The sequence below is a fragment of the Rattus rattus genome, chromosome 6 (assembly GCF_011064425.1).
Source record: "Rattus rattus isolate New Zealand chromosome 6, Rrattus_CSIRO_v1, whole genome shotgun sequence".
Taxonomy (NCBI): Eukaryota; Metazoa; Chordata; class Mammalia; order Rodentia; family Muridae; genus Rattus; species Rattus rattus.
The window spans coordinates 63634108-63660136 of NC_046159.1; the positions used below are offsets into that span (position 1 = coordinate 63634108).

General features: G+C 46.9%; 1 protein-coding gene across 1 annotated transcript in view; it reads right to left on the reverse strand.

Moving 5' to 3' along the window:
* Positions 1-335: 335 nt before the first annotated feature.
* Positions 336-26029, reverse strand: part of Tacr1 (tachykinin receptor 1) — a 161252-nt gene continuing 135558 nt past the window's right edge. The window contains exons 3-5 of the mRNA XM_032906306.1: positions 7191-7341; positions 5188-5384; positions 336-3471 (exon numbers count right to left, since the gene is read on the reverse strand). Coding sequence (XP_032762197.1) covers positions 3180-3471; positions 5188-5384; positions 7191-7341 — 640 coding nt within the window. The 3' untranslated portion in view covers positions 336-3179. The remainder of the gene's footprint in view (positions 3472-5187; positions 5385-7190; positions 7342-26029) is intronic.

Sequence of the window (26029 nt, forward strand, 5' to 3'; positions counted from 1 at the left end):
GGCTTGACCCTCTTCTCTTCCCATATGGTCTGCCTTGACCTTGCCTCTAGAACATCTCTTGTACATCTAACTGCCTTGTCATCTTCTCCATGGACAGCTTGAACTGACACCTATGTATTTCATGGGTGGCATCGTTGGTGTCGCCACACCACCCCGAGTTCCTGTTTCCCAGTCTGGAACCATATCTCAGATCTTGGCAGCCCAAACCCATGCCATCCTAGCATGGAGTAGATGTTGGGTTTCATCCTTCTGGCTGTGAAATTTGTGAGATTTCCCATCACTGTCCTATCCCACCCCCAGCAGGGTTCCTGATCCCTAGAGAAGGGACAAAAGCATGAGATAGCCAAAGCATACTTTATTTGCATGAGATTTTCTTTCCAGGATCCCAGGCCTCAAACACAGATGCCCCAGGAATGACTCCTTTCTACAGACACTCTTTTCTCCCGTGCCCTCTCCTTTCCCAGAACTCCACTCAGCCCCATGTCTCAGCATTCTGCTGAAGGGCTAAGGGTGTTCCTTCTATAAAGGTCCTCCCACAGCCTTCAGTTTCATTGAGTGTGGGGCAGACCTCAGAGCTCCTCTCCAGGCAAGAGCAGTGGCAGGAGAAGGACGTGCCTAACAGGAACCATGGCACTGGGATCCCACAGGTTGGAGGTGATGCAGGAAGGATGGCCCCATGGTATCTCCCAGCCTATAGATAGTGGAGGGTCCATCAAGAAAACTCAGGAGATAAACACGAACACATTTCAATAAGAGACCCAAGCACAGAGCACAAATCACAGTGTTCTCACAAATTGGAATTGACAACATCACTACAAGTTAAATGGTCTTTGGGGCAGGGGTGGTGGGGAGCTTTCTGGTCCTCTCTGAGGGATGCTTCAGCATATCCATGAAGCCCGGGCCACCTTGTCTTCCCTCACACTACACATGGAACAGAATTTCTCATCTCAGTCCTTTAGGGACCCTGGGCTGACTGGCGTCTCCCTTCAGAGTTACCTCAGAGAACTGCCATTGCAAAGGTTCTCTGAAAGCCCCACCCCTTGGCTTGAGTCCCCAAGTTGAAAGTCAGCTTTTAAAATCCTAGGAAGAATCTGCTTCTCAATGCCTCCATGCCTGGTGAGCAGGCTGGCTTCACCAGGACTGGTGCCTCAGGAACGTCAGGCATAGGAATCTCCTCAGGGTGGAAGGAGCTGTGTGTCCTCAGTTTAGGCAAAGTCCAGAGCAGACACTCCATACATCCTTGCGAACTTTACCCTAACCTTCTCTTCTGTAGATAAGATGCTGTGTGTCTTCTTCTTGGCTACTTTTCATAGCCACATTTCTTTACATCTGCACATAGCAAGATTCTTATTGGAAGTATAATATAAAATCTGGGCATTGGCTTTTGTTGTTCCTACACTTTATTTTCAACTGATAGGTTCTCATTCAGCAGCCCTTACTTAGTTTATTAAACTTTTCCATAATCCTCTGCAGAATATGGTTCTTGTTTCTTTTCCTTTTCTTTTTTTCTGGTTTATATTACTTCTGTATAAACCTTGCCTTCTCCAGGTATGCTGATGTCCTCAAAAGGTTTGATTCAACAAGGCTGGCAGAATTTATAAATCCTGGTGGTGGTGGCCTTGTTTTTTCTGACACGATGGACAGAGCTTTTGTGCATCCAATTACCTGAACCATGAGGATGCTCACGGATGTCACATGAAGCTTTCACTTCCAGTCACATCTGAGACAGAAAGGAACAGCATGCTCACCTGCGGGGACCCTGAAGCTGTATCAGAATGAGAAGTTTCAGTTCTTGGCTCTTGGCAGACTAAGTGTCCTTTCGGATTGGTGGATCCTTTAACTTCTTATAGACAGAGATCGGCAAAGCGGAGCAGGAGGGCAAGGTTCAGAGTCTGAAGAGAAGACGCAAGGCTCCTCTTTCCAGGAGTGTAGCTCTGGAGGACAGCCTCCCTACTCTCCACTGTGTGCAGCAAAAAGTGAAGAACATGCACAAAGACGCAAACAGCCAGAGCAGGAAGTCCACACACTTGTCCTCCTCAGTGCTGCTCTCAGCGCTGGGATGCAGCCTGCTGGAGACATCAAGTTTTCCTGTGAAGTTCTCTGCTCTGTCAAAGAGGAGAAACTTCCTGGAGAAGGAAATTTTGAAGCAGGCCTTTTGGATCAATGGGGGGATATTTATACACACCCATCTCTAAGTATTGACACCCCTGGTATTTTTGAGGCTGCCATTGCTTTTTTTAAAAGTGTGTGTTTGTGTGTGTGTGTGAGAGAGAGAGAGAGAGAGAGAGAGAGAGAGAGAGAGAGAGAGAGAGAGAGAGAGAGAGAGAGGGAGGGAGGGGGGAGAGAGAGGGAGAGAGGGGGGAGAGATAGGGGGGGAGGGAGAGGGAGAGGGAGAGGGAGAGGGAGAGGTAAAATGAACTATATACACCATTAAACCAGGGAACACTGAGATTCAAAGGAACACTTAAGAGTATTTGGTTCAGTTCTGATGCTTTGCAAAGAAGGAAAAGAAGCTCAGATAGCCTGGCAGGGATCTCCTGACTCTTGGTTAGAACATCAGCTGGCCTGTGTAGATGTATTCAGTCCGTGTTGGTTGCACTGGGGACACAATGCAGAAGAATCCAGTATTGTCAAGCCCGTGATGTTTGAATGGACTGAAACATCGGCGTGTCACAATGGCTGGTGTCCTCTCTTCACGTGTGCTTAGGTGGGGGTAGAGCTTTCATTGCAGTTTAGGTGGCACCTTCTTTTGCTCACACTGTCCTGTGGAAGGCTGGAGTGGTGTGAGCTAGTCCACGAATGGCTGAGACTGACTTCGCTGAAGAAAGACAGACGCTCCAGACAAATAGGTCAGGTGCCTTGCAGAATTCCTCCCCAGATAAGCACCTTGCATGCAGATGAAGTCATTTCAGGAATCATGGGATGGCTGCAGGGGAAAGCAAGGATGGCCTTCTCACTTTATAGAAGTTTACTAGTCTGCCTTGGGTCACCAGCATGGAGGATGGTTGACAAAGACAGGAAGGAATCCAGATTGCATACAGCATGGAACATTTTCCTTAAACCATTGTGACCCTTCCCCAAAGGCCCCAGTGCTAGGGTATTTCCAACAAAGTCCAAATCAAAGGCTTCCATGAATAAACAACACAAGATGGGTTAGAGGCCATGCCTTGGAAATATGCCTAGGCCAGCATGTTAGAGTAGAAGCTGGAGCTTTCTGTCATGGTCTTGGAGTTGCTGCGAGAGGAGCCGTTGGAGGTGAGATCCAAGGATGAGGGTGTGGCCTTGGGGCCTTCCTCGGGCTCCTCTTCATGGGCTCCCACCACAGTGGAGACGGTGGTCTCCAGGCGGCTGACCTTGTACACGCTGCTCTGCGTCTGGAGGTATCGGGTGGATTTCATTTCCAGCCCCTCATAATCACCAGCACTGATGAAGGGGCAGCAGCGAAAGGCGTGCTTGAAGCCCAGACGGAACCTGGAGAGGAAGGAAGGAGAGGTGAGCCCTGGGATGGCCTGCTTTAAGAGGGCATTCCTGCCCACGGTGTCAGCTCCTCAACGTGGGATCTACCCAGGCCTGGTCTGTGTCATTACAAGTGCAAATGAATTCACATCTGGACACGGGCAGCTGTCAAGGTGCAATAAAAGCCTTTATGGGGGTGTCCCAGAATTAGGTTGTTTCCTCAGGCAGGTAGACAGAAGACATTGGGTTAACTGAACATCAACGAAAACCAGCCCATACCATAGGAATTTGTGTGCGTTTACTGAACCCGTTGCCAGGGGCTGTGGTTTGAATGAGAAATGTTCCCCAAAGTGTTGGGCATTTGGATATTTGGTCCCCTGTTGGTGGTGCTATTTGGATAGACTTAGAAGGTGAAGCCTTGCTAGGCAAAATATGCCACTGGCTTGGAGATTTCAAAGCCTCCATCATTCCGGGCTTGCTTTCTGCTTCCTGTTTGCTGTTGGAGATGTGAGCTCTTAAGCTGTTTTTGCCACCATGTATACTCTCTGCTGTCATAGTTCCCTGCCACGATGGACTCTTATTCCCCTGGAACCACAGGTCTGTATGAATCCTTTCTCCTCATAAGTCACTTTGGCCATGGTGTCTTATTTCAGCCAATAGAAAGGTAACTAACACACTGGGCTCACGGTAAAAGTATGTATCAAGACACAGCCCTTGACTGCCAGTGAGGTTTTATTACTGTTTCCTCACTGGTTAAACATGGAGAATCATCTTCACTTACAGAGATGCTAGGAGAGTTAACCAAAAGAATTGGAACCAGGCCATCAAGCTCTTAGGAGACAGAACTGCGGGATGACAGACGGTGGGCAGAGACAAGTTCAAGAGGGAGTCATTCACGTACGCCTAAGCTTAACCGTCTCCTTCTATTCCCACCTCATCTCTGCATCCTTCCCCGGATAGGGGTTGGATGGTTCTTTGGGTGACAAGTACACTGTAGCCTGGTGTCTCTACCTGGTGCTCTCTACCTGGAAACCCTGACTTCTTTGCTTACTCTGTGTTCCTGGACATGCAAGACGAGTCTTAGGAAATGACCCCGATGAAACAGTAGGGTGAGGAAACCATCAAGTGTGCAGGCTTGTTTACGTGCAAGAGTCCCAACATGCCCCCAGCCCGCTAATGTAGTCTCTAACTTCTAAAAACCAGAAGACTAAACATTGGGAAGATGGCTCAATGGGTTCGAGGGCTCGCTTCACGAATGTGAAGGCCTGATTCAAATCCACAGAACCCATGCAAAAAGCCAGGTATGTTTGTACAGTACTTTCCCAGATGTGCATGCGTGTGGTGGGGTGTGCAGACAGAGAGATCACTGCAACTTACTGGCTGCCAGCCTAGATCTAGGTTTAGTTAAAGTCCTGTCTCAAGGGAATAAAGTGGGGGATGACAGAGCAGGACATCTGACATCCTTCTCTGACCTCCACCTGCAAGCACAGATACCCCCCCACACATACAGATTTGCACCTCTGTGAGGAAACAAATCATGTCACGCACGAAATTAAAGATACCTGGTTTGTTTGGTTTTTTTGTTTTGGAAAAGAAAACCAGCTCAATCTGGGCTCATGGTGTTGCAGAGCCCCGATGGGCATGGCTTCGAATGTGTGTTAGCTTGCTGCAGACCCGCCACTCCCTGTTCATGCTGGGTGTGGCTTGGGTGTGAGAGCATGGTCTGCTCACCTGTCGTTGAGGCAACAGTAGATGATGGGGTTGTACATGGTAGAACTCATGGCCAGCCACATGCTGGCCAGGTAGACCTGCTGGATGAACTTCTTCAGGTAGAGATCTGGGTTGATGTAGGGCAGGAGGAAGAAGACGTGGAAGGGCAGCCAGCAGATGGCGAAGGTACACACAACCACGATCATCATTTTGACCACCTGGGGAGAGGGCACAGCAGGCCTGTCAGCACTGTGGGGTGGCTTCTCTCCTCTCCCTGTCTCTGTACAGTGTGGGTAGGAACAGAGGTGTTTATAATACCGTCTTCTAAGGAGGCTGAAAGACCTTTGACACTCAGGCTTAAGGATCCTGGTTACAGTTCTCGGAGTGTGGCCCGGGACTGCCATTGTTGCTATCACGTGGGACTTGTTAGGAATTAAAGGTTCCTGGATGAATCCCTGTAGATTTATAGCTGAGGGTGGAGCAGGAACCCTTCAGAGGACTGTGGTGTGCTGTTATGTGACCTGTTGGTCAATATGTAGGGAAGACAGGGGAGAGATAGTGAGACGTACATGGGTTCTCAAGAGAGAAGGCACAGGGAAGGGAGCAGAGGCCTGGGCCAGGGGAGGAAGGGGCTGGGGAAGGTGTCTCGTCTGGAGACTGAAGCAGAGGAAGGAGAAGGGAGAGCAATGGAGAGTTCCTGTAGGGCACATCCTGTGTTTAAAGAGGGTTGGAGAAAGGTCTGTGAGACCCAGGAGCCTGAACGTTCATGTCAGGCCCCATCATATGCTGAATCTCAGCCGCCAGTGACATGTGGTATGTGACAGTATTAGGTCATAGGCCTTTGGGAAGCAGTTAGCCACCGAGAGCAAAGCTTTATAGACAGGATTAAAGCACTAATAAGAGAGGGCCTGGAGCTCCCTTGCCTTTCTAATGTGTGAGCCATGAGCAGGAAGAGCCCTCACCAAACTCTGCCTTGGTCTTGGACTCCTGGCCTCTAGAGCCGTGAAGACCAATTTCTCTTGCTTATAAATTCTCAGGCCAAGTGTATAGGCATGTGTGTGTGTAAAACTTGTATGTAGTTGAGTAGTATATATGTGTATGTATAGGTGTATGCATATGTGCATGTGTGTATGAAAATTATACATGTGTATGAGTTTGTGTATGTTATCACATGTGTATATGTATATGAACATGTATGGGCATAGATGTGCATGTATATATGTATGTGTGTATGTTAGTGTGTATATGAATGTATATGAGTGTCTGCATATGAAGGATTGTGTGAATACACATGAGTGTATATATACATATATATGTATATATTTGTTTCTGTGTATAAGTATGTATGTGTATGAGTGTGTATATTTGAGTTTACATGTTTGTATATGAGTATGTACACATGTGATATATATGTATATATATAAATTTATGTGTATGAGTGTACTTAGATGTGTATGGCATATGAGTATATGTATAGAATGTTCATGAGTGTATATATATATATATATGAGCATTTGTATGTGCATGTGTACATATGTATGGGTGTTTGTGTGTATGTGTATGGGTGTCTCTGTGTACATATGTATGTGTGTATCTGTATATGTGTGCATATGTGTATGAGTGTATGTGTGTGTATATATGTATGTGTATGAGTCTGTTTTTGTGTGTATATGTACATGTGTATGAATGTTTATGTGTGTGTATGTGTAAGAGTGTCTATATATGGATATATAGATGTATATGAGTGCTAGTGTGTATTTATTGAATATGATGTGTGTATATATATGAATGAATGTATGTGTATGATTATGTATATATATATGTGTATAATTATGTATATATATATGAGGGTTTGTACACGTGTATGACTGTATATGACTGTGTACATGTACACATGAGCATGAAGGAAGGCCCTGATTTTCTCTCCTGTTTCTGAGGTCCAGAGGTGCTTTATGGCTTTGGGGCTTCAAGCCGCCCACACTGTCAGTGCCAGGGTGAGCTATGCCTACTTGGCTTTTGCTCACCTTGCGCTTGGCAGAGACTTGCTCATGGTAGCGGTCAGAGGAGTCACCAGGGATCTCACTGGCCCACAGTGTAATCCCCACCACAGTGTACGCGTAGCCGATCACCAGTAGAGGCAGGAAGTAGATCAGTACAGTCACGCAGATGTGGTACCTATAAGGTAGAGAGAGGAGTCAGTCTTAGCAATAGCAGCAATTACAGTCTGTGGACTCCTTTCTCAGCCTTGGCCACCGTATGGGGAGGAAAACCATCCATTATCAAGAATGAATGGGTGATGGGCAGGAAAGAACAAGTCGATTTAATTTATATTCTTCATGTGGCCTTTCCATATGTTCATAACTTTTCTTGTTTCTGTGAGCAAATAAATATCTGACAGGAGGCAACTTAGCGGAGGCAGTGTTGATTTTGGCTTACACTTTGAAGGGATACAGTCCACCACGGCAGGAAGCATGGCAGCAGGAGAGGCGGTTGGTCACACTGTTGCTGTAGTCAGGAAGCAGAGAAAAGAACTAGGCCTGGGCTGTAAAACTGGGGGCTCCTAGCATCTCACTTTCCCCAGCAAGGCTCCATCTCCTAAGGTTGTACAAACGTCCAAGGATAGTGTCACCAGCCGATGACCAACTGTACTAACACGGGAGCCTGTGGGGGACATTTCACACTCAAACTACAGCAGTAGCTGAGGTTGGAGGAGGGCCTGGAGGTCCAGGTCTTTCTCCTCTGCCTCCAGAACAGATTGGGGTTGTAGGCATGCACTACATCTTTCTGGCCCAGAACCAACTTCTCACCACTGGGGAAAAGACCCGTTTTCTCCTACTCTCTTACAGCCAAAGCTAACTCTCCCTTTTCAGTAGGGAGCCCATGTAGCCACGCCTCTCAGCTTCACCAGCACTCCACTTGCTTTCAATCATTTCTTTGTAATTCTCCACAGCACTGCCACATCTCCAGCCTTCTGTGAATATGAAAAATTGGCAATTTGGAAATACTTGAGGAGTCCTGAGCTGCGAGCTGCAGAATTGGTGAGGCAGAGCGGAAACACATTTCTTATATGTAGGCAGGCGGATCTCAGTTCCTGGAGCTCTCAGGGTCCCCTGGGTAGTAGTCACCTCTTTCTATAGCCACCACAGCAGTGACTATGTGTGGTGTACCCAATTTGTTTTCTGTTTTCCCTTCAGGTCTCCGTGCTGTCCGTGCTTGCAAAGGAAGCATTTAGAGATGACAGGGATGGAAAGAAGCAGAGAACACACCAAGAGTTTCCCAAGGGCCCCTTCCTGAAAGAACAGCTCTGTCCCTTATTGACTGGTTGAAAATTACCCAATGACCCAACACTCAGGCTATGCCTTGACCGGTCACTGCTTTGGGTTTCTCTTTGGGATTGTCTCTCGAGGGATGCGTGGGACCCTATGTTAGTTCTACTGTTGTCTAATTGGTGCCTTGTTCTTTGGCTCCACGTGGCCCTCATAGTTGGCCCTAGAATCCCCTAGAGGAATTGAGTGATTGCAAAGGGCTTGGCATAAAAAACCAGCATTTATTTATTTTATGTATTTGTATGTGTGGTGCATACATGTGTGTACATGTGTATATGTAAGTACCTGTTATGTGTATGAGAATCTGCAGGCCATGGGTCGACCTTGATTATTTATTCTATGGCTCTCTACCTTAATTTTTGAGATAGGGTCTCTTATTCAACATGGAGCTCACTGATTGGCTAGACTGGGTGGCCGGCAAGCTCTGGGGATTGTCCTGTGTCTGCCTCCCAATTCTGCAATTGAACCATCTCACTGGGCTTTTGGCATGGGTCCTGGGAATCTAAATCCAAGTTCTCATGATTGCACAGAACTTTACCCACTATTTTCCTTATGCCAAATCCCTGCCCTTATAGCAAATTCCCAGGAGATGCTGCTTCTGTTCCTGGTTCAGAAATTGAAAAACATCGCCCTGCACCAGTGGGTCTCAGCTTCAAACGCACAGAAGAGTCTCTACTGGAACTTTTAATGCCCAGTGGCTGAAGGTGTTTATTCAATCAGCCAGGGTGTGGGAATATGAGAGTATAATCTGGAAAATTACCTAATTTATCATAATAGATAGCGAAAATGGGGAATTTCTATTTTCGGCTTTGAATCTGCAAGACTGATGAGTCCCTATGGGGAACCGATGGGTTTGTAATTGAATGACTTCATTAAAGTATGTGTTAAATTCGTTTTTTTTTTTCCTACAACTCATCCTCTGGCATCTGGGATCTTGTCGATCGGATGGGCCTGTGCTTACAGGGTAGCTAAAACCTAGAGATAATAACAATAACACTTATCCTCCCTTCCCCCTCCCTGATACAGGATCCCACTTATGTAGCCCAGCCCGGTCTATGATCTTGTGGTTATCTTCCTTCCTTGGGTTCCCTCAGATCCATGTACCATGATGGATCTTTAGTTTTCAATGAATAAATAAGCGATTTTGTTATTTCTTTGGAAATAACGAGCAATATGGACTTAATTTTGTTGTAAAAGGTGTTGCAGGGGCTGAAGAGGTGGTTCAGGTGCCGCGATGCTTTCTTCCCAAGAACGAGGGTCTGAGTTTAAATCTGCAGAACGAATAAAGCTCAGATGTGGCTGTACCCATGTGTAATCCAAACGCCATGGAGATGGAAACAGGCAGATCCCTGGAGCACACCACACAGACAGCCTAGCTCGACTGGTGACCTCCAGGCGCAGCGAGAGACCAAAACATAAGGTGGATGGTGATGGTGACTGAGGAAGACCAGATGTCAACCTCTGGCTTCCACGTGAGTGTTCAAACCTGTGTGTGCGTGCACATAACATGGACATGTTCACAAACACATAGTGTTACAGTCAGGTTAACCATTGCTGTTTCCATTGCTTAACAGATAATTAAAGATACTATAAAAATCATCAGTTCTATTTCTAGGCACACACTTAAAGAAACAGAAACCCCGAGCACAGGTACTTATGCAATAATGTTTGTGTATAACATGGAAATGGCAAGATACAAGTCAACAGATGAATGGATAAAGAAATTGTGAATGTTCTGTACTTAAGGTGCTACTCAGCCAGAAAGAGGAGAAGCATCCTGGTATATGACCCGGGCAAGCACTAGGCTAAGTGAAAAAGTGAGAACATAAGCATAAAAGGGTATTCTGAGGGATTTCACGTCATATGACACATATGCCATAGACCCAGAAGGCAGAAAGGCTTTCAGGGACTTGGGACACAGGGTAGGGATTCATACTCAGTGGGCACTGACTTCCTGATTGGGATCAAGAAAATTATCTAAAAATGGACTGATGGGGGTGTTATAGCTTTGTGAATGTTCTAACAACACTGAACTGTACACTTTGAAAATTATTTTTATTTTAAATTATGTGTCTCATATGTGGCTGGGTGTACATCTGTGTACATCAGTGCAGCGCCCACAGCGGCCAGAAGGGAGTGTCAGATTCCTTGGGATTCCTTTAGGGACCTGAACTTATGTCCACTGCAAGAGAGCTGTGTGTTCTTACCCACTGGGCCATCTCTCCAGCCCTGAACTGTGCACTTTAAGATGGTTAAAATGACAGGTCTTAAAGTACATTTTTCATAAAAAAACTATATAAAGTATTTTAGTGTGACCCTCCTGACCAGACTTCTCCAGATACACAGATTGCCAGCTCCTGTTTTATTCCTCCATGCACTCCCCAAGATGGAGTTAATCCTTGGACGATGTTACCGTCTTAACAAATTCATAAACCTTACTCTGATAGACTCCTATTACACAGAAATTATTTAAAAGAAACCCTGTCCAAATCGTGTCTGGGACATAAAACTTCTGAATGAGTGTAATTAAAATGAATGAAATCCCATCATTAGAAAACATAAAAGTAAATACATGACACCATGGTATGTGGTGTGTGTTTGAAGACTTTGTACCATACTATGTAGTTAAGTGGAGTTACACAACGTGTGTGTGTGTGTGTGTGTGTGTGTGTGTGTGTGTGTGCGTGTGCGTGTACTCCAAGTTTATTCTTTTAGAAAGCTGGTCAATAAACCCACGTAATACTGCTTTGTGTGGCTTCACACCTGTTTTGGCTTTCCATTTTGATGTTTCTTAAGTTCTTTTCAGGCAATGCTCTATGAGCTCTCAGAAGTGATATCTGCTTTGGGAAAAGAGCTTTGGGGCCAGCGATGCTTTAAAAGTGAGCCAGAGAAAGAGGCAGTCATGGGGACAACAGGCAGTGATGGGAGGAACAGCTTGCATAATAGTGGAGGCGAAGACACAGGTAGGACAGCACTTTGGCTTTAATTGTCTTAGAGACATGTCTACGGGAGATTCAGAAAGGGGGCGTGGATACCTTCCTGGCTTTGTTCCATCTACTTTACTCCTTTAAGCAGCTGAGGAGGCTTGAAACACTTCATATGAGGGAGCTTGCCAAAGACAGACCACGTGGCCCCCAAATCCCACAGGTTCCCTGCCTCCGATACCTTAGTACCTTAATGCACACAAATCCAGGTTTCCCTGTATCTCACTAACACGAGTCACTTAGTGTTTAAAGCATCAACAGTGTCAGTTTCTGAAACAGTCCTCAACATGTGAAACCAGTGTTGCTATGTTAATTAAATAGCATGATGGTGTCTTCAGAATGCACTTGGTGGGGGACGCTAGGTGCCCTGCAGCAGGGAATGAAGGAGGCCAGGCAGGCATGGACCTATGTTCCCCATCTTCGCTCCAAGGAGATAACTCTGAGGGTTGATGTGTTGGTGCCTGGAAGGCAGTAGGTAGAAGTTTCTAGTTGCTGAAGAACACAGACGTGATCCTAATTCCATGCAGCCCATTAGCTGCCTCTTGAGTATCCACTCCATGCAGGCATCATCCAGCGTCCCCTTGTCTACCCCATCACACGCCGCTCACTACCTCCAAAGCTGAGCCACCCCAGCTACCCTGGGGAGCTTTTCAGAGGTGCAGCCTCACAGACTCCACCTTCCAGAATGTGCACTTCAGACTCATGTGCCAGGGGAAGCGGGAAGCACACTGTTCTCTCGGTGCACATTGGGAACCAGCTGCAGCGCAAACACTGGGGGAAGGGGTATGGGAAGCCCTTTGTTGATATAGAGACAATGTAAAATAGATTAACAGACAATCATTTAGCAACAGCCTTAGCTATGTAGTGTTTTGTTACTAAGTGTATGGGGGGTGAGATGAGTGCATAGTTTCCATCCCACTGGTCAGGGGAGCTCCCTGGAAGAGGAGCTTCTGGGCCAGTAGACAGAAGAAGGAAGCAGCAGACCCAGGACAGCAAGGGGATGTAGTAGGAACAAAAACCTTGTGAGCATGAAGGCACTGAGGGAGGGTCTAGGCGTGAAGGGGTGACGTCACCGATGCCCCAAAGTGAATAAAATGTGGATGCTATGTGTGTGGAGCGTCACTGGGGGTTCTTAGCTACAAAGGAAGGCAGAAGACAGATCGTGAGGGACATGTTGTGACAGGTTAGAGAATTGTTAATTCTGAAGCTGATGGGCAACCATGAAGCTGCTTCTGACGAGGAATTAGCTGGCTCAGGACATGGTAGAACTTCGGTGGAGGTGGACAAGGCCAGAAGAACCAGTGTTTTGGATGCTCTGCGGTGATCTGGCAGCAGGAGACATAAAGGACATAGAGGACAAACCGATGGATAGGAGGGAAGGAATCACATTCTGTACATGCCACAGTGGGATGAAGTAGATCTGGGTACATGGCTGCTAAAATATAGCTGACTTGGCTTTCTGTCTTAGAGGAGGAGAGACTGGGGTTTTACATATATGCCCACTCAAGGCCAAGGCAGGCCTGTTAACCATCTGCCTACAGAGGAGCTAATGTGTACATGTACAAACATGCACTCTTAGCAGGCTTATGGGGGAATTGACCTTGAGGGGAGACAGGTAGATGTCTGGATCTAGAGCAAGAGGAGACGTCTGGGCTGGTATTAGATGAGAGGTCCATGAGATGGTGAAGTGATGTGAATGGCCACAAGAAGGGAAGAGGCCAACTTTAGATGTACAGGCCACAGATTAAGAGGCTCCAGGGAAGACGGCATCTACCTTAGAGAAGAGGGAGGATGAGGTTGTGAACCTTCTGTCTGGCTTTGGGACACTGAATTAGGAGGACGGCGATTAAAACAGGTGGGATGAGTCATGGGGAGTGCGGAAGAGGAGACGGTGTCTGGAGACTCCATTCTTAATGGTATTAGCCATGAGAGGGAGGCTGGAGGGCAGTAGGTAAGTGGAGGTCAAGTGCCAAGAGATGATGGCATACATGTAGTTGAAGAGGCAGGAGAAACAAAGACCCCTGTCCCTTGTCATGCTGTATGCCTTCAGAGTTGAAAATGCTGTAGAGAGAAATCTCGCAAAATAGGCTCCAGCAGAGAGAAGCCAAGCTCCCCAATCTACGCCCCTTCTCCTTCTGTCCTCAGGGACAGGGGGATGGGGTGGTGAGGGAGGGGGATGGGGATGAGGGAGGTGTATGGTAGGGAGGCAGGGAGTGCTTGTCTGTGCTCCTGTGCAGGCAAGGTGGTCAACAGTCCTCACTAGGGTTTGACTAGGCGGATGTGTCAAACAAACCCCACAGGAAGAGCTTCCATCCACTTCGTATTTCTGGAGGGCAAATGAGAGAGCTTTTGGTGAGGCTGAGGAGCCCACTGTGATTTGGGATAGGTATAGGAAGACAGAAGTCTAATTTGGGGTGAGGTAGAAAGGCTGTGGAGTTGGTGGGGGAATAAAACCACCAGGAATGGAAGTAACAGTGGGAAGGATATGGGAGAGAGAAACTCAAGCCCAATTGCTGGAAGAAGGACTTGACTAACATCTGGCAAGGGATTTCCTGTGGGCACCGACTCCGTGCTTTGTAAGGAATGGTGGTATCTGGTGAGTCTGACCAGCCTTATGCTGTCCTACACTGATTTTACTCTCCAAATCTCCGGTAAAATGTGCACTACCGAACAGCTCCATATAGTGTGGGAGTAGAGGAGAACTGGTTTAGTCTAGAGGTGGCTGACTTGGGAATCTGAGGTAGATAGCTACCACTAGGTGTGATGGACCAATCAGTGGTTCCTTTGGGTCACTGGCATTTCAGTAACTGGGCAACTTAGATTTTTATGTGCTTGGTCCACAGTACAACCTGCATATTCCACCCACTCTCTCCATAGCCCCACACGCACAGTGCAGTTTTCCAGCCTACGCCTTGTGCAGTAGGAACTTTGAAGATCCTGGAATATCGCAGCCCTGTAGAGGACAAGGCTGTGTTTTTATCAGAGATGTGTTTGCTCGTCAGTGATTGGAACACCAGAAGATTTCTCCTCAGGGCTTGTCTTTGTACCTCACCCACCCTCAGGTGCTCTACAAGGGTCTGAACTCTGCTGCGATGCTCTGTCTAAGGTTGGGTTGACTGAGTCACCGTGTTCTTTCTGGGTGAATGACCAGGGTACACATCTCATATGGGTTTGTGCCTCAGTGTCCACAGCCTAACATGAGTGCTGAGCTGCAGAGGTCTGATTTCTCAGTGGCAGAAATGAAGCTTGTGCTTTGCACACGGTCAGACACAGAAAACGAGCTGTCTGTCTGTCTGTCTGTCTGTGTGTGTATGCTCATGCACGTGCATTTGCATGCAGAAGCCAGATACATGCTTAACTCCTTCAGGAATGATGTACCTCATTATTCTGTTTTTAAACTTTTTGTTTGTTTTATGTGTTTGAGTGTTTGTCTGCATGTGCGTATGTGTACCGCTGTGTACCTGCTGCCCGTGGAGGCCATAAGAGGGAGGGCATCGGGTCTTCCGGAACTGGAATTACAGATGATTGGGAGCCGCCATGTGGATGCTGGGAATGGAACTCAGGAGTGGAACAGCCAGTGTTCTTAACTGCTGAGCCAGCTCTTACTCCCACATCATTTATAACTAAAATGTACACTTATTGATTCATTTCAAGAATGCGTATAGTTCAAAGGACAACTTGCTGGAGTTGACTCTTTCCCTCTATTACATGGGTCCCAGGGGTTGAAACCACGGAGTCAAGCTTGATGGCAGGTGCCTCTACCCACTGAGCTATCCCATCAGCTTGTTCCACCCTGGTTTTCGACCCAGGATCTCTCGCAGGGACCTGGGGCTTGCTGATGATTGGGTTAGAGTGTCTGTCCAGGGAGCTTTTCTCTGCCTCCCTGGCATGGATTGCCCACCACACCTGGCTTTTTTTTACATGAGTTCTGGGAATCAAACTCCATTCTTTATGCGTGCACGCAGCTGAGCAATAAAATGAACAGATTTTATGTGCTTCTAGTCAATGAACACCACATGCTGACCAGACCATCTTCCCAGCCAAAACATGGCTATTTGGAGCAGGGCATTGCTTAGAAACTGCTTCAGATAGTGCCACTGAATAACAATTGATATTTCCTCATATGAGTGGGTTTAGCCATAAATGTGGGTGTTGCCGCTGTTTAACACTCCTAGTATTCCCAGGGGCCGGAAGAAACACTTAAAACTTGAGGTCGTCCTGTTTATAATAACCTGTGACTAATGACTGTTTGTGTCCCCAGGTCTAGACCAAGTGCCAGGAATCCTGGCTTCTCTGCAGAGTCCCCAGTCTTACTGTTATGCCTGGGGAAAGTTTTCTCTCTACTCGAGAAACTGCAGCAAAACAAAAGCTAACTCATGGCCAGGGATCTTTTCTTCTGAAGATCTTTGGTCTGCTGTGGACATTGGTGTGAGGGGCGCAGAAGCCTCACACATTCAATGCCTGACGTGGGCGAGCACCTCTGTCATTCCAGCATCTGAGCAGTACAGTCAGAAGGATGAGGGGTCCAATGGCATCCTTTGCTCTATTGTGATTTCAAGGTCAGCTTGAGCTGCAGAAGACCCTGTCTCTAAAAAGAAAGTCACTCCAAACCAAACCAAACGGAAGGAGGATTCCCCAGTCTCTATGTGCAGAGGCTTCATTACAGAGGGGTGGAAAGGGGACTCAACTTTATCACCTGGGGCTGCAGGTGAGAGATGGCTGCTTCTCCCTCTGTTCTATATTGAAAAATTAAGGGGTAGGGAAGGTAATTGCCTTCTTCAAGCAATTTAGAACTGGAATAGGAAGAGAAGCCATAAGTGTCACTTTCTCATCCCATTTTCTTTCTGCTCTTTCCTCCTTGAGAGGAACCAAGCTGCTCAGGTCACAGAAACCACGGGTTTCCAAGAACGAGTGAAGATATCCATATAAATATTGTCCACTATACTCAATAATAACGGCAGATAATTCATTAAAAAGCATGGTTTAAAAAAATTCAGATTCTAAATAGAATTTCACCAAGATGGGTGATTTGGAAAGCGGCCAAGTGGATTCCAGTTTATGTGTGAGTTCCTACTCTATTTCCATAGCTCTGACCTGTCTTGAATCCTGAACCCAGAGAGGCTGTCAGCTGTCTGACGTATGTGGGAAAGATAAACACCCTACTTTCTGTGCCTCAGCATAGACTATTATGCCACGAGCCACATAGGCTGCTGGTCCATGGTTTCCATGAAAGAATTGAACAATGCAGCTGATATGCTTCACAGAATTAACCCAGAGGATGGCATTAATCAATTTGAAGTTTGCTGGGAGCTGTACGTGAGAAGACAAACATTCTTAATATGTAGTGTTGACAGAATTTTTGCCCCCTACCTTCTCAAGTTGTCCAAAGAGAATGTATTCATTTTCCGGACCACTTTTTGTACCTTGTCTTACAAAAGAGAGAAGATTTACTGATAAAAGAAAAGCTCGGCTGATCTACAGGGCAGCGATAGAAAGTGTGTGTGTGTGTGTGTGTGTGTGTGTGTGTGTGTGTGTGTGTGTGTGTGTGTGTTGTTGCATGGAGAGAGAGTTCAAAGCGATGACTTATGTATATGAAAAGCCTCAGGTTAGGACCTGGAGAGCCTCTCAGTGGTTAAGAGTAATTGGTGCTCTTGCAGAGGACCAGAGTTTGGGTCTCAGCACCAATGTCAGGCAGCTTCAGCTGTAAATACCTCCAGGTCCAAGGTGTCTGAACCCTGACCACCTCTCCAGACCTGGGATCCTATGGGCTCGCCAACATGTCTATCTTACTATTTTTTTCTCTCTTTTAAACATGAGTTCTGAGGCATCAAACTCAGGACCCTGCGTTTGTAAGGCCAGCACTTTACCATCTGATGACTTATCTCTGCAGGCCTAGTATCCTGATTGTGTCAACTCCCATATTCTTCACTTATAACCCCTCGTGGCTCACTCACCCACACGGGTGGCACCCATAGTCTTCTGAACTGACTGTGTGAAGCAGACCTGGGATGATCCAGTTTCCATTAGTGGGGTGGGCGGCAGTGGGTGGGGAAACAGAGATGTCTCTTTCCAATTTGTCATTTGAACTAGAAAATCAGGATTGGGAAGTAAATAATTGGCCCCACAGATAGGGAACATAGCCTTTGTCCATGTGAGGCACGCAGTTTAGGTCCTGATGGCTTCTGATTTAAGGCAGACATCCGAATCCTGCCTTAGAGACAGAGTCCCTAGAGACCCTTATTACAGTTCAAGAGAGAACAGCCATTTGTTATACACTGATGGGCCCCCAGGGGAACTGGCTGGCTGGCTGGCTGCTGGGACATCTCTCCGAAGAGCATTTGCTCTGAGATGTTCTCCCCAGCTGAGGGACTGGTTCCAGAGTTTGATCCCAGTGGCTTGTTTGTCATTGTGTGTAGTCACCTCACTCATGCTTTCAAGGACATGATTTGGGGCCAGTGAGATGGCTCAGTAGGTAAAACTTCTTACCTCAGTAGCTAAAACAATGCTGATGTCCACATGAAAGGAGAAAACTGGTTGCTGAAAGTTGTCGTTTGATCTCAAGGCCTGAAATAAATACTAAGTCATCTGTCCTGCTCTCTGTAAACCATAAATTAGGTCTTAGAGTCACATGGCATCCTCAGTGGCCGAGACTAAACACGTGCCCTAAACTTTACTAATAGTCGATTGGTGGGGGTCAGGGAGATGGTTCAAATTGTAAAGAGGATCCGAGCTTGATCCCCAGAACTTAGGCAAAAAAGACATTCATGTTGGTGTGCACTTGCAATCCTGGGGCTGGGAAGACAGACACAGATGGGACACAGGGATTTGCTTGCCAGCTAACCTAGCCTGCTTGGTTGAAAGATCCTGCTTCAAAGGCCGGAGAAAGGTGAGAAATTGATACCTAAGGATGTACTCTGACCGCCACACGCTCACGCATGCGCACGTGCGCGCGCACAGAAATGCATATGAGAACCTCCGCACAAGTCACCTTTTTTTAAAAAATTTTTACAACTTATTACATAACCACACAAAGGGGCTGTATTAGCAGATTTCCTTGGCCGCTGCATCTGCATCTGCACCCAGGCACTTTTGCCGCAGAGTGCCCGAGGCGCACCAGCCTGATTTTGCAGAATGAGAAGCCTCCCACACGAATGTTGACTGGTGCTGTCCTAACTTGTTGCAAAGGAACAATTTGACACCGTGCATCCCTGTCATTTTCATTTCCTGAAACTCCAGCCTTCAGCGAGAAGCCCATTAAGTCTGAGTTTTAGACGCAGGCCTCCAGCTGGAGCGGCTGGGTGGACCCAGGCCCGTGGGGGAGACAGAGCTCAGACTCTGCGTCCACACAGCGTGACTCTGCAGCATGGGGCTGATTCTCCAGGCAGACTGGACCTGAAGCTCATGTCACTCGAGAGACATTGTGTTGAGATGTCGCATTTTCAGCCCAGGGAGGTAGGGAACTTTTGAGAAACAGCCACGGAGGAATGCTCTGACATAAAAACACAGTGTGATGTGGATTTGCGTTTTGAAGTAAGAATAATGTTTTTCATTCATTTTGGGAGATGATGCTTCAGAACAGGATTCCTCCCAACCCGATCGCTCTCCTCTGTCACTGTCTCTGTTTCTTTCTCTCTGTCTCTGCCTCTTTTTCATCTGTCTCTGTCTCTGTCTCTCCCTACTCCTGAGAAGGTAGGTAATTAGCCTGCTATAATGGCTAATATTGGTTGTCAACATTTACAGGATCTAGCATCGCCTACAAGACAAGCCTCTGTGGATGCCTGTGAAGCCACGTCCAGGTGGCTTAATTGAGGTGGAAAGACTCCCGGTAAACATAGGCAGAGTCATCACATAGGCCTTCGACTGCAGAATTTAAATGATTATTTTATTCTTAATTATGTGGGTCTGTGTTTGGCTATGCACGGACGAGTGCAGGTACCCATTGGGGCCTGAAATGGCTGTTGGAGCTGGAGTTTCAGGCAGCTGTGAGCCACTTGATGTGGCTTCTGGGAACTGAACTCGGGTCCTCCTCAAGAGCAGCAAGCACTCTTTTTTTTTTTTTTTTTTTTTTTGGATCTTAGGACCCAACCCAGGGCCTTGTGCTTGTTTGGCAAGTGCTCTTCCACTGAGCTAAATCCCCAACCCCAGCAAGCACTCTTAACCACGGAGCTGTCTCTCTAGTCATATCCTCAGACCTAACCAGGAGAAAGGGAGCAGAGCAGCAGTTTCATCCCGCTCTGCATCCAAGCAGACGCTTGGAATTCCTGCTGCCGCGTCTTTCCCACCACAGTGGACTGCACCCTCAAACTGTGAACCAACGAGAAGCCTGACTACGGCAGCCTCTGTCACACGCAGGAGGGGCTGTGTGTGTGCAGACGGTTACACTTCCTGCCCGGAACAGAGCATTTCGGGATAACAGGATCAAAGAGCATCTAGCTCTATGGTATAGATAGATAGATAGATAGATAGGAATTAATTAGTCTTTTGGTTTTTAGATTTTCTAGGTTTACCTGTGTTTTTTTCCTGGTTTCAAAACTTTTAGCCTTCCATCAGGAAAACCCTTAGTTCCAACAAAGTGAGACAGACGTGTGGCCTCACTCACCTCTTGTTCTCCCAGCCGCCCTTCCTTCTTCATGCTGGCGGGCTAGAGGGCCGGGTATCTATTTAAGATGCAGTCCTTTGAGTCAAGGAAGTAGCCCTGCCGTGTATAACAGTATAGGCTTACGTCTTCTTATGCTCAGTAGGCTATGGCAAGGGGCCTGCAAGTCCAAAACCTGTCTGGGCTGCACATACAGTACATTCAAGGGCATCCTGGGCTACTTAGGGAGACCCTGTCTCAAATTAAATATGAAAAACAGAGTTGGGATGTAGTTCAAGAGAAGGGCCTTTGATTAGCATGTAGGGGGTCCTGAGTTCAAGCCACAGTGCAGCCAAACAGATGAAGATCCCCCCAACCCCCGCCAGAGACTGACATATGGAACTGCGACGGACAAGAAGCAGCACCCCAGACAACCAAGCTTTCCCCTCAAGCATAGATTTGTACTTGGACACGCCTTTGCTGTTCTGTCCCTCCTGATCTTATGTGTGACCTGGAGAGAGCTCTTCTTAGTTAGAGCTTGGCCTCCCCTAACTGAACACCCACACTCCCGTGCCCAGCACTGCTGCACACAGGTTGCCGCACAGTGGATGAGTCTGCACTAGCGGCAGCTGGATTCTTCTGCAGCGTGGCCCTGGGGAGCCCATCTGCCGCTCTACCCATGCAGATGCTTCTGTACCTTTCCGTCAGAGAGCTACATGATTGAACAGACACTGCGCAAACCTCAAATATTTAATGACTTACATGGAAACCACACACACACACACACACACACACACACACACACACACACACACACACACACACACACACCCCTTGGTGATGGATGCTTAGCAAACTGTTCTGAGGTACAGCCTTGTAGTCAACACTCAGGAATGTGTTCCTCATTTCTGCAACCATGCATCAAACATTCTCCAATGCATTTCTGTCACTCAAACCTGAGACGCTGCAGCTTCAGTGATTGACAACAGAGCCAAGCCCGCCTCTCTTAGGTTTCAGGCGTACTGCGGATTCAGAGGAACCATTTCAAGTATGAGGCTAGCCTGTGCTCTAGACGTGTACTATCATGCCAATGATCACCTCTCCTTTATTTTCTCCCACAAGCTGCCCCATTAGGCAGTTTCAGCAACGTGAGGGACTTTGCATAAGCGTGCAATGTGATTATCCATCCCTTCATTGCCAGACCTTCCCAGAATAAATCCTTCTCCCCTCAGGTTGCAGCAGCAGGAAGAGTAAGATCTCTGACCCATTAGGAAGGGAAGAGTCAGGCAGAGCTTCAAAGCCTGAGTGCAGTATCCAGTCCTTAGGAACCTAATGCTAGCATTGGTGTCTCTGCTGATTCTCCGTAGGTTTCTTGAGACCAGAGCACTGGATTTTATGCATGGATTTTCACGTTTTATGAGCTGAGTGATTTTTCTCATCATACCAGGCCTCATCTAATGTATCTGCAGAATAGAGGTGATGTTACAATTCTCCAAATGGGAGCTTGTCGGAACCGGATGGGACTAGTCAGGGACTGGAGAAATGGCTCAGTGGTTAAGAGGATGAGCTGCTCTTGCCAAGGACATGCGTTCAGTTCCCAGCGCCCTCATGGCAGTGCACAATTGCCTGTAACTCCAGTTCCAGGAGATCAGATGTTTTCTTCTGATCTTCACAGACACAGCACTTGAGTGCACAAAGCCACACACATACACACACACACACACACACACACACATACACACACACACACACAAAATAGTTAAAAATAAAAATAACATCTTTTAAAAATGGGGCTATTCTTGTACATTGCCTTGTACAGTACCCATTTCATAGTAAAAATTGATAAAAACTGAAAATTATTTTTTAAAAATCTAATTTTTATTCTGTAGTCCACATTTCTGTTGTTTCCTCTTTCCGGGAGGACAGTTTTCTCCCAGGCAATCTTGGTTGGCTTTCTGGTGCTCCGTCTTAACTTGCTTGAATCACATGATTTCTGCCATTTTTGTCGTTATAATTGCAGCGCAGAGCTGAACCCTTGGCCCTGGGGATGATAAAGGCTCCTACCCTGTCCATTAGAAGATGAATAACCTTTAAAGTGGTTTCCAGGCCATATGTGTCCCTGGTTTTATTTATTCCTTTTCTGATAACTGTGGGAAATGCTGCGTACCACGACTTGTCTCTCTCTATCCTGAGTGAAGAGATCGTTCTGTCCCTTTAGGTTGCTTCCCTCTGCCCGGCATTTATTGAGGTCACAAATCCCAAAGATTCTCAGATGTCTAAGGCAGAGTATGATAAAGTAATTTCAAAGTCCATCAGAGGGGAAGAGTGTGGTGGAATTACACACCTTTCCAAATCCTGCCCGCGGGTGATGCTTTCTCAATATGAGGGAGCCAGTAACATTAGGGGGAACTTACCCTAAAGGTGGCTGATCCAGTTTCATGTCTATTGTTCTGATAAAATACCCCAACAAAAATCAACTTAGGGGAGAAGAGGCTTATTTCAGTTTACAATTCCAGTTACAATCCCTTCGTCAAGGTAGGGACTACAAATTAGTCACAGCACACTCGGAGTCAGGAGCGGAAAGAAGTGAGCGCATACAGGCTTACTCGCTTTGTGCTCAGCTCAGTTTCTCTATTCTCACACACTTTGGGACACCCTGTCTAGGGAATAGTGCTACCCAAAGTGGGCCCTGTCTTCCCATATCAATTAATTTAATTAAGACAATTCTCCAGTCATGCTCACAGGCCAGGCAAATGTAGACAATTCCTCACTGGGCCTTTCTCCCCAAAGGATGCCGGGTTGTGCCTAGCTGATTTCTAAAGCTGACGATCACAGTATCTTCACACAGAAGCCACACAGCCACCTTCATTTATTTCCCATTCATTTGTCTGAATTTTTTTTCATGATAGCTCAATGACAGACCTATATTTTTTCTCTGCGACGCACGTTCTGTTCTGATTGCATTTTGATTTCTAATTTCTGTGACATATATCCCTTTGAGCACATGCACGTGGCTACAGGGTCATAATGGTCACAATAGGCCTCCATAATAAGTCTCTTCAGTGTCCCTCTCTCCCCTACTGTGGGGTATCACCTGAGGCTTAAAGCTCAAGTGTTAAACTTGGCAGTTGGGTCAGCACCACCACTCATAGTATCCTTCCTGCTCCCCACTGCTGGGCTTGACCTTTCTCCATACACCCCTAAACCAGAAGTGATTCCCAACACTAACTCCACCCACCTGGGACAACTGCTGCCCCAAATAGCTTGTGACCTCTGCTTTCTTGATTCTATTGTTCTACATTTAGTCTTTCTCTGGGAGGGGAGGTGCCCACACTCACCACTCCTATTCAGATATGATTCATGTACTTCTCAGGAAAAGTCCAAAATGGCCATCTAGACCTAATGTCTTCTGCTCTTCCTCTAGGGTGAGTCATTTCAGTTGTTCAGAGACTGGTCTTCAGGGGAAAATTCTCAACTTCAGAAGCTTTCTGCAAGGCTGATCCTGTGGTGCTCTTTGCTGGCATCTGGGGAGAAGAAACACTCCTGCTGTAGAAGTGACATTTACTAAGCAGCATGTCAGCTTGGGGGATGGGTCCTTGCCAAGAACAGAGGAGGTAGCTGGAAGCTGTTTTGAAGTAATTAAGCTTCCCTAATTTTGCATCCCAGCACTGGAGGAAGCAGGTACTCTCCAATCCAGCAAGAGGCTGATACCTATCTATTATACTTCAGGATATTAAGGTCGGGATGGAGTCAATGCTTACAGAAATTAGAAATCAAAATGCAATTAGAACTTTCTAATTAACCTCATATAAATATTTATAAGAACAGGATTCAATTTCAAATGGCTGGAATGCCGAATGTGTCTTTGAAATTTGAGGAGCCATGTTACTACTGCTTATCCATTCCATCCTGGGAAAAACATCCCCAAAGACAAAAGGATGTGATTGAGATGGAACACACATGCACATGTGCTCGTGCACGGACACACACACACACACACACACACACACACACACACACACACACACCACACTTTCCTATCTCCCTTTGGGCACTTCATGTTTGTATGAGTGGTTCAGTCAGGGATAACAGATACACTCCTTGCTTCCTAGGGCAGTTAAAAGGAATCAATAGGAATATACTTAGGAAAGTTAAACACAAAAAGGAAACGATATTCTTGTATTAGTTACTTTTCTCATTGCAGGACAGAATCAATTTAAGGGGGGAAGGATTGCAGCTCACAGGTTAAGGGAACAGTGCAGGTGGTGTGGCAATGGAGTGAGAGATGGGTAATCACATTGTGTCCACAGTCAGGAACCAGAGATATACAAACCCTGGTGTTCAGTTCCTGTTCCCCTTTGTGCTCAGGCCAGGACCCCAGCCTCTGAGACTGGGGCTGCTCACAGACACAGCGTCTCCTCTGTTTTCAATTAATCTTCTCCAGAAACATCCTCAAAGAAACTCCTAGACGTGTGTCTCCCCAGTAAGAGTCTAAGTCCAGTCAGTCGTCAAGGGAAGTTAACCACCACAGTACCCATGACCCATGGACAATAATTCTTTTTTATGGAGCAAGTAATTTGCAATGTAATTGTTACTTAGCCGTTACTTATTGCAGATAGGTTGGTATATGTGCAACGAAAATGTCCTAAACTATGTGGTCTGGAGTGGGGAATCTGGGAGCAAGGAAACCATTGGCTGGTGCCCGGCAAAGCAATAGGAGAGATGGTGTTAGAATGGATGAGTTTGCCAGGAGGAGTCAGGGAAGAGCCATCCTCATAAACCCAACTGGGAGATTGCAACACATCCAGGCCACATGACAGATTGTTTGAGAGAATAATGGGCATGTCAGTCAATGCATCGATCTCGCAATCCATCACATAGGCGCTAGCAGACAGGCAGAAGGAGATCTGGGCTGCTCCGCAGGGAAACTGCCATTGAGTGAGAAATATGATATAAGCTAACAGAATTAGAGGCACAGTCAATAGGACATTGTATGAAGTCAGAGCGTAGCGAGGCCCATTCCACTGTTGTCGTAGCAGCAATAATAAACCCCAGTGCATTGTTCAGGTAAATGGGATCCTGGGATCCACACTGGGTCCTTCCAGGATCAGCCCCATCTTCATATATGGTAGGTGATGGTTGGTTTTAATGTCAACTTGCTACGGTTAGGATCACCCGAGGAGGGAGCCTCCATTGAGGAGCAGCCTAAATCCCTGTGAGGAAACCCGTCTGAAGTGTGAACAGCGTCTTCAGGAAGCAGCCCAGATAAAGGGAGGTGCCTTTGGCTCATCTGGCACCACCAAGCTAATGTCCCCTGCTGCTGCTGTCCTCCTTCGATGGCATCAGGACCAGCATTTCCAGGCTTGCATTGTTGACTGAGGACCAGCGATTTTCAGAAGTCCTCCAGGTTTTTGGTGACAGGTTAGGACTCCTAGACTTCTGGACTGAGAGAAAGTGGGTTGTCAGCCCTTCCAGTGTGAGATAGCCACTGTGGGATGACTCCAACAACTGAGGCATCCATCGAGCCTCAGAGGGAACGACTTCCGAGGACCCAGCATCTCAGCTGTGAGACAACAGTTGAAGGAGGCCGATGTAATGAAATACATTCATCCCAGTGTTCTGTTCCTCTCACCTTGACTAATACAGGTGAGAAGCCACTGAGAAGACATGCATCATAGGTCCACAGGCAATAAATAGCTCCTCCCATTTTGAGGGACCTTGGAATCCCCTGGGACAACTTCTGGTGCCTATGTGAGATTTTCTCATTGACTGAACCTTCCAAAGGGTGGATGGTGTCGCTCATGCTGCCTGGTAGGTGGCCAAAGTGCACCTGTTCTGAGGATCTGACTCAGGAAAAGCTTGGATACAGTCATTGGGGAGCACATATGTAAACCCTCTCTAGATAGCCAACAGCCAGGGTCTGTGCTGTCCTGCAAGGCCAGGCTCCCAGAAGAAATCCAAGTGTTCACGATTTGTTT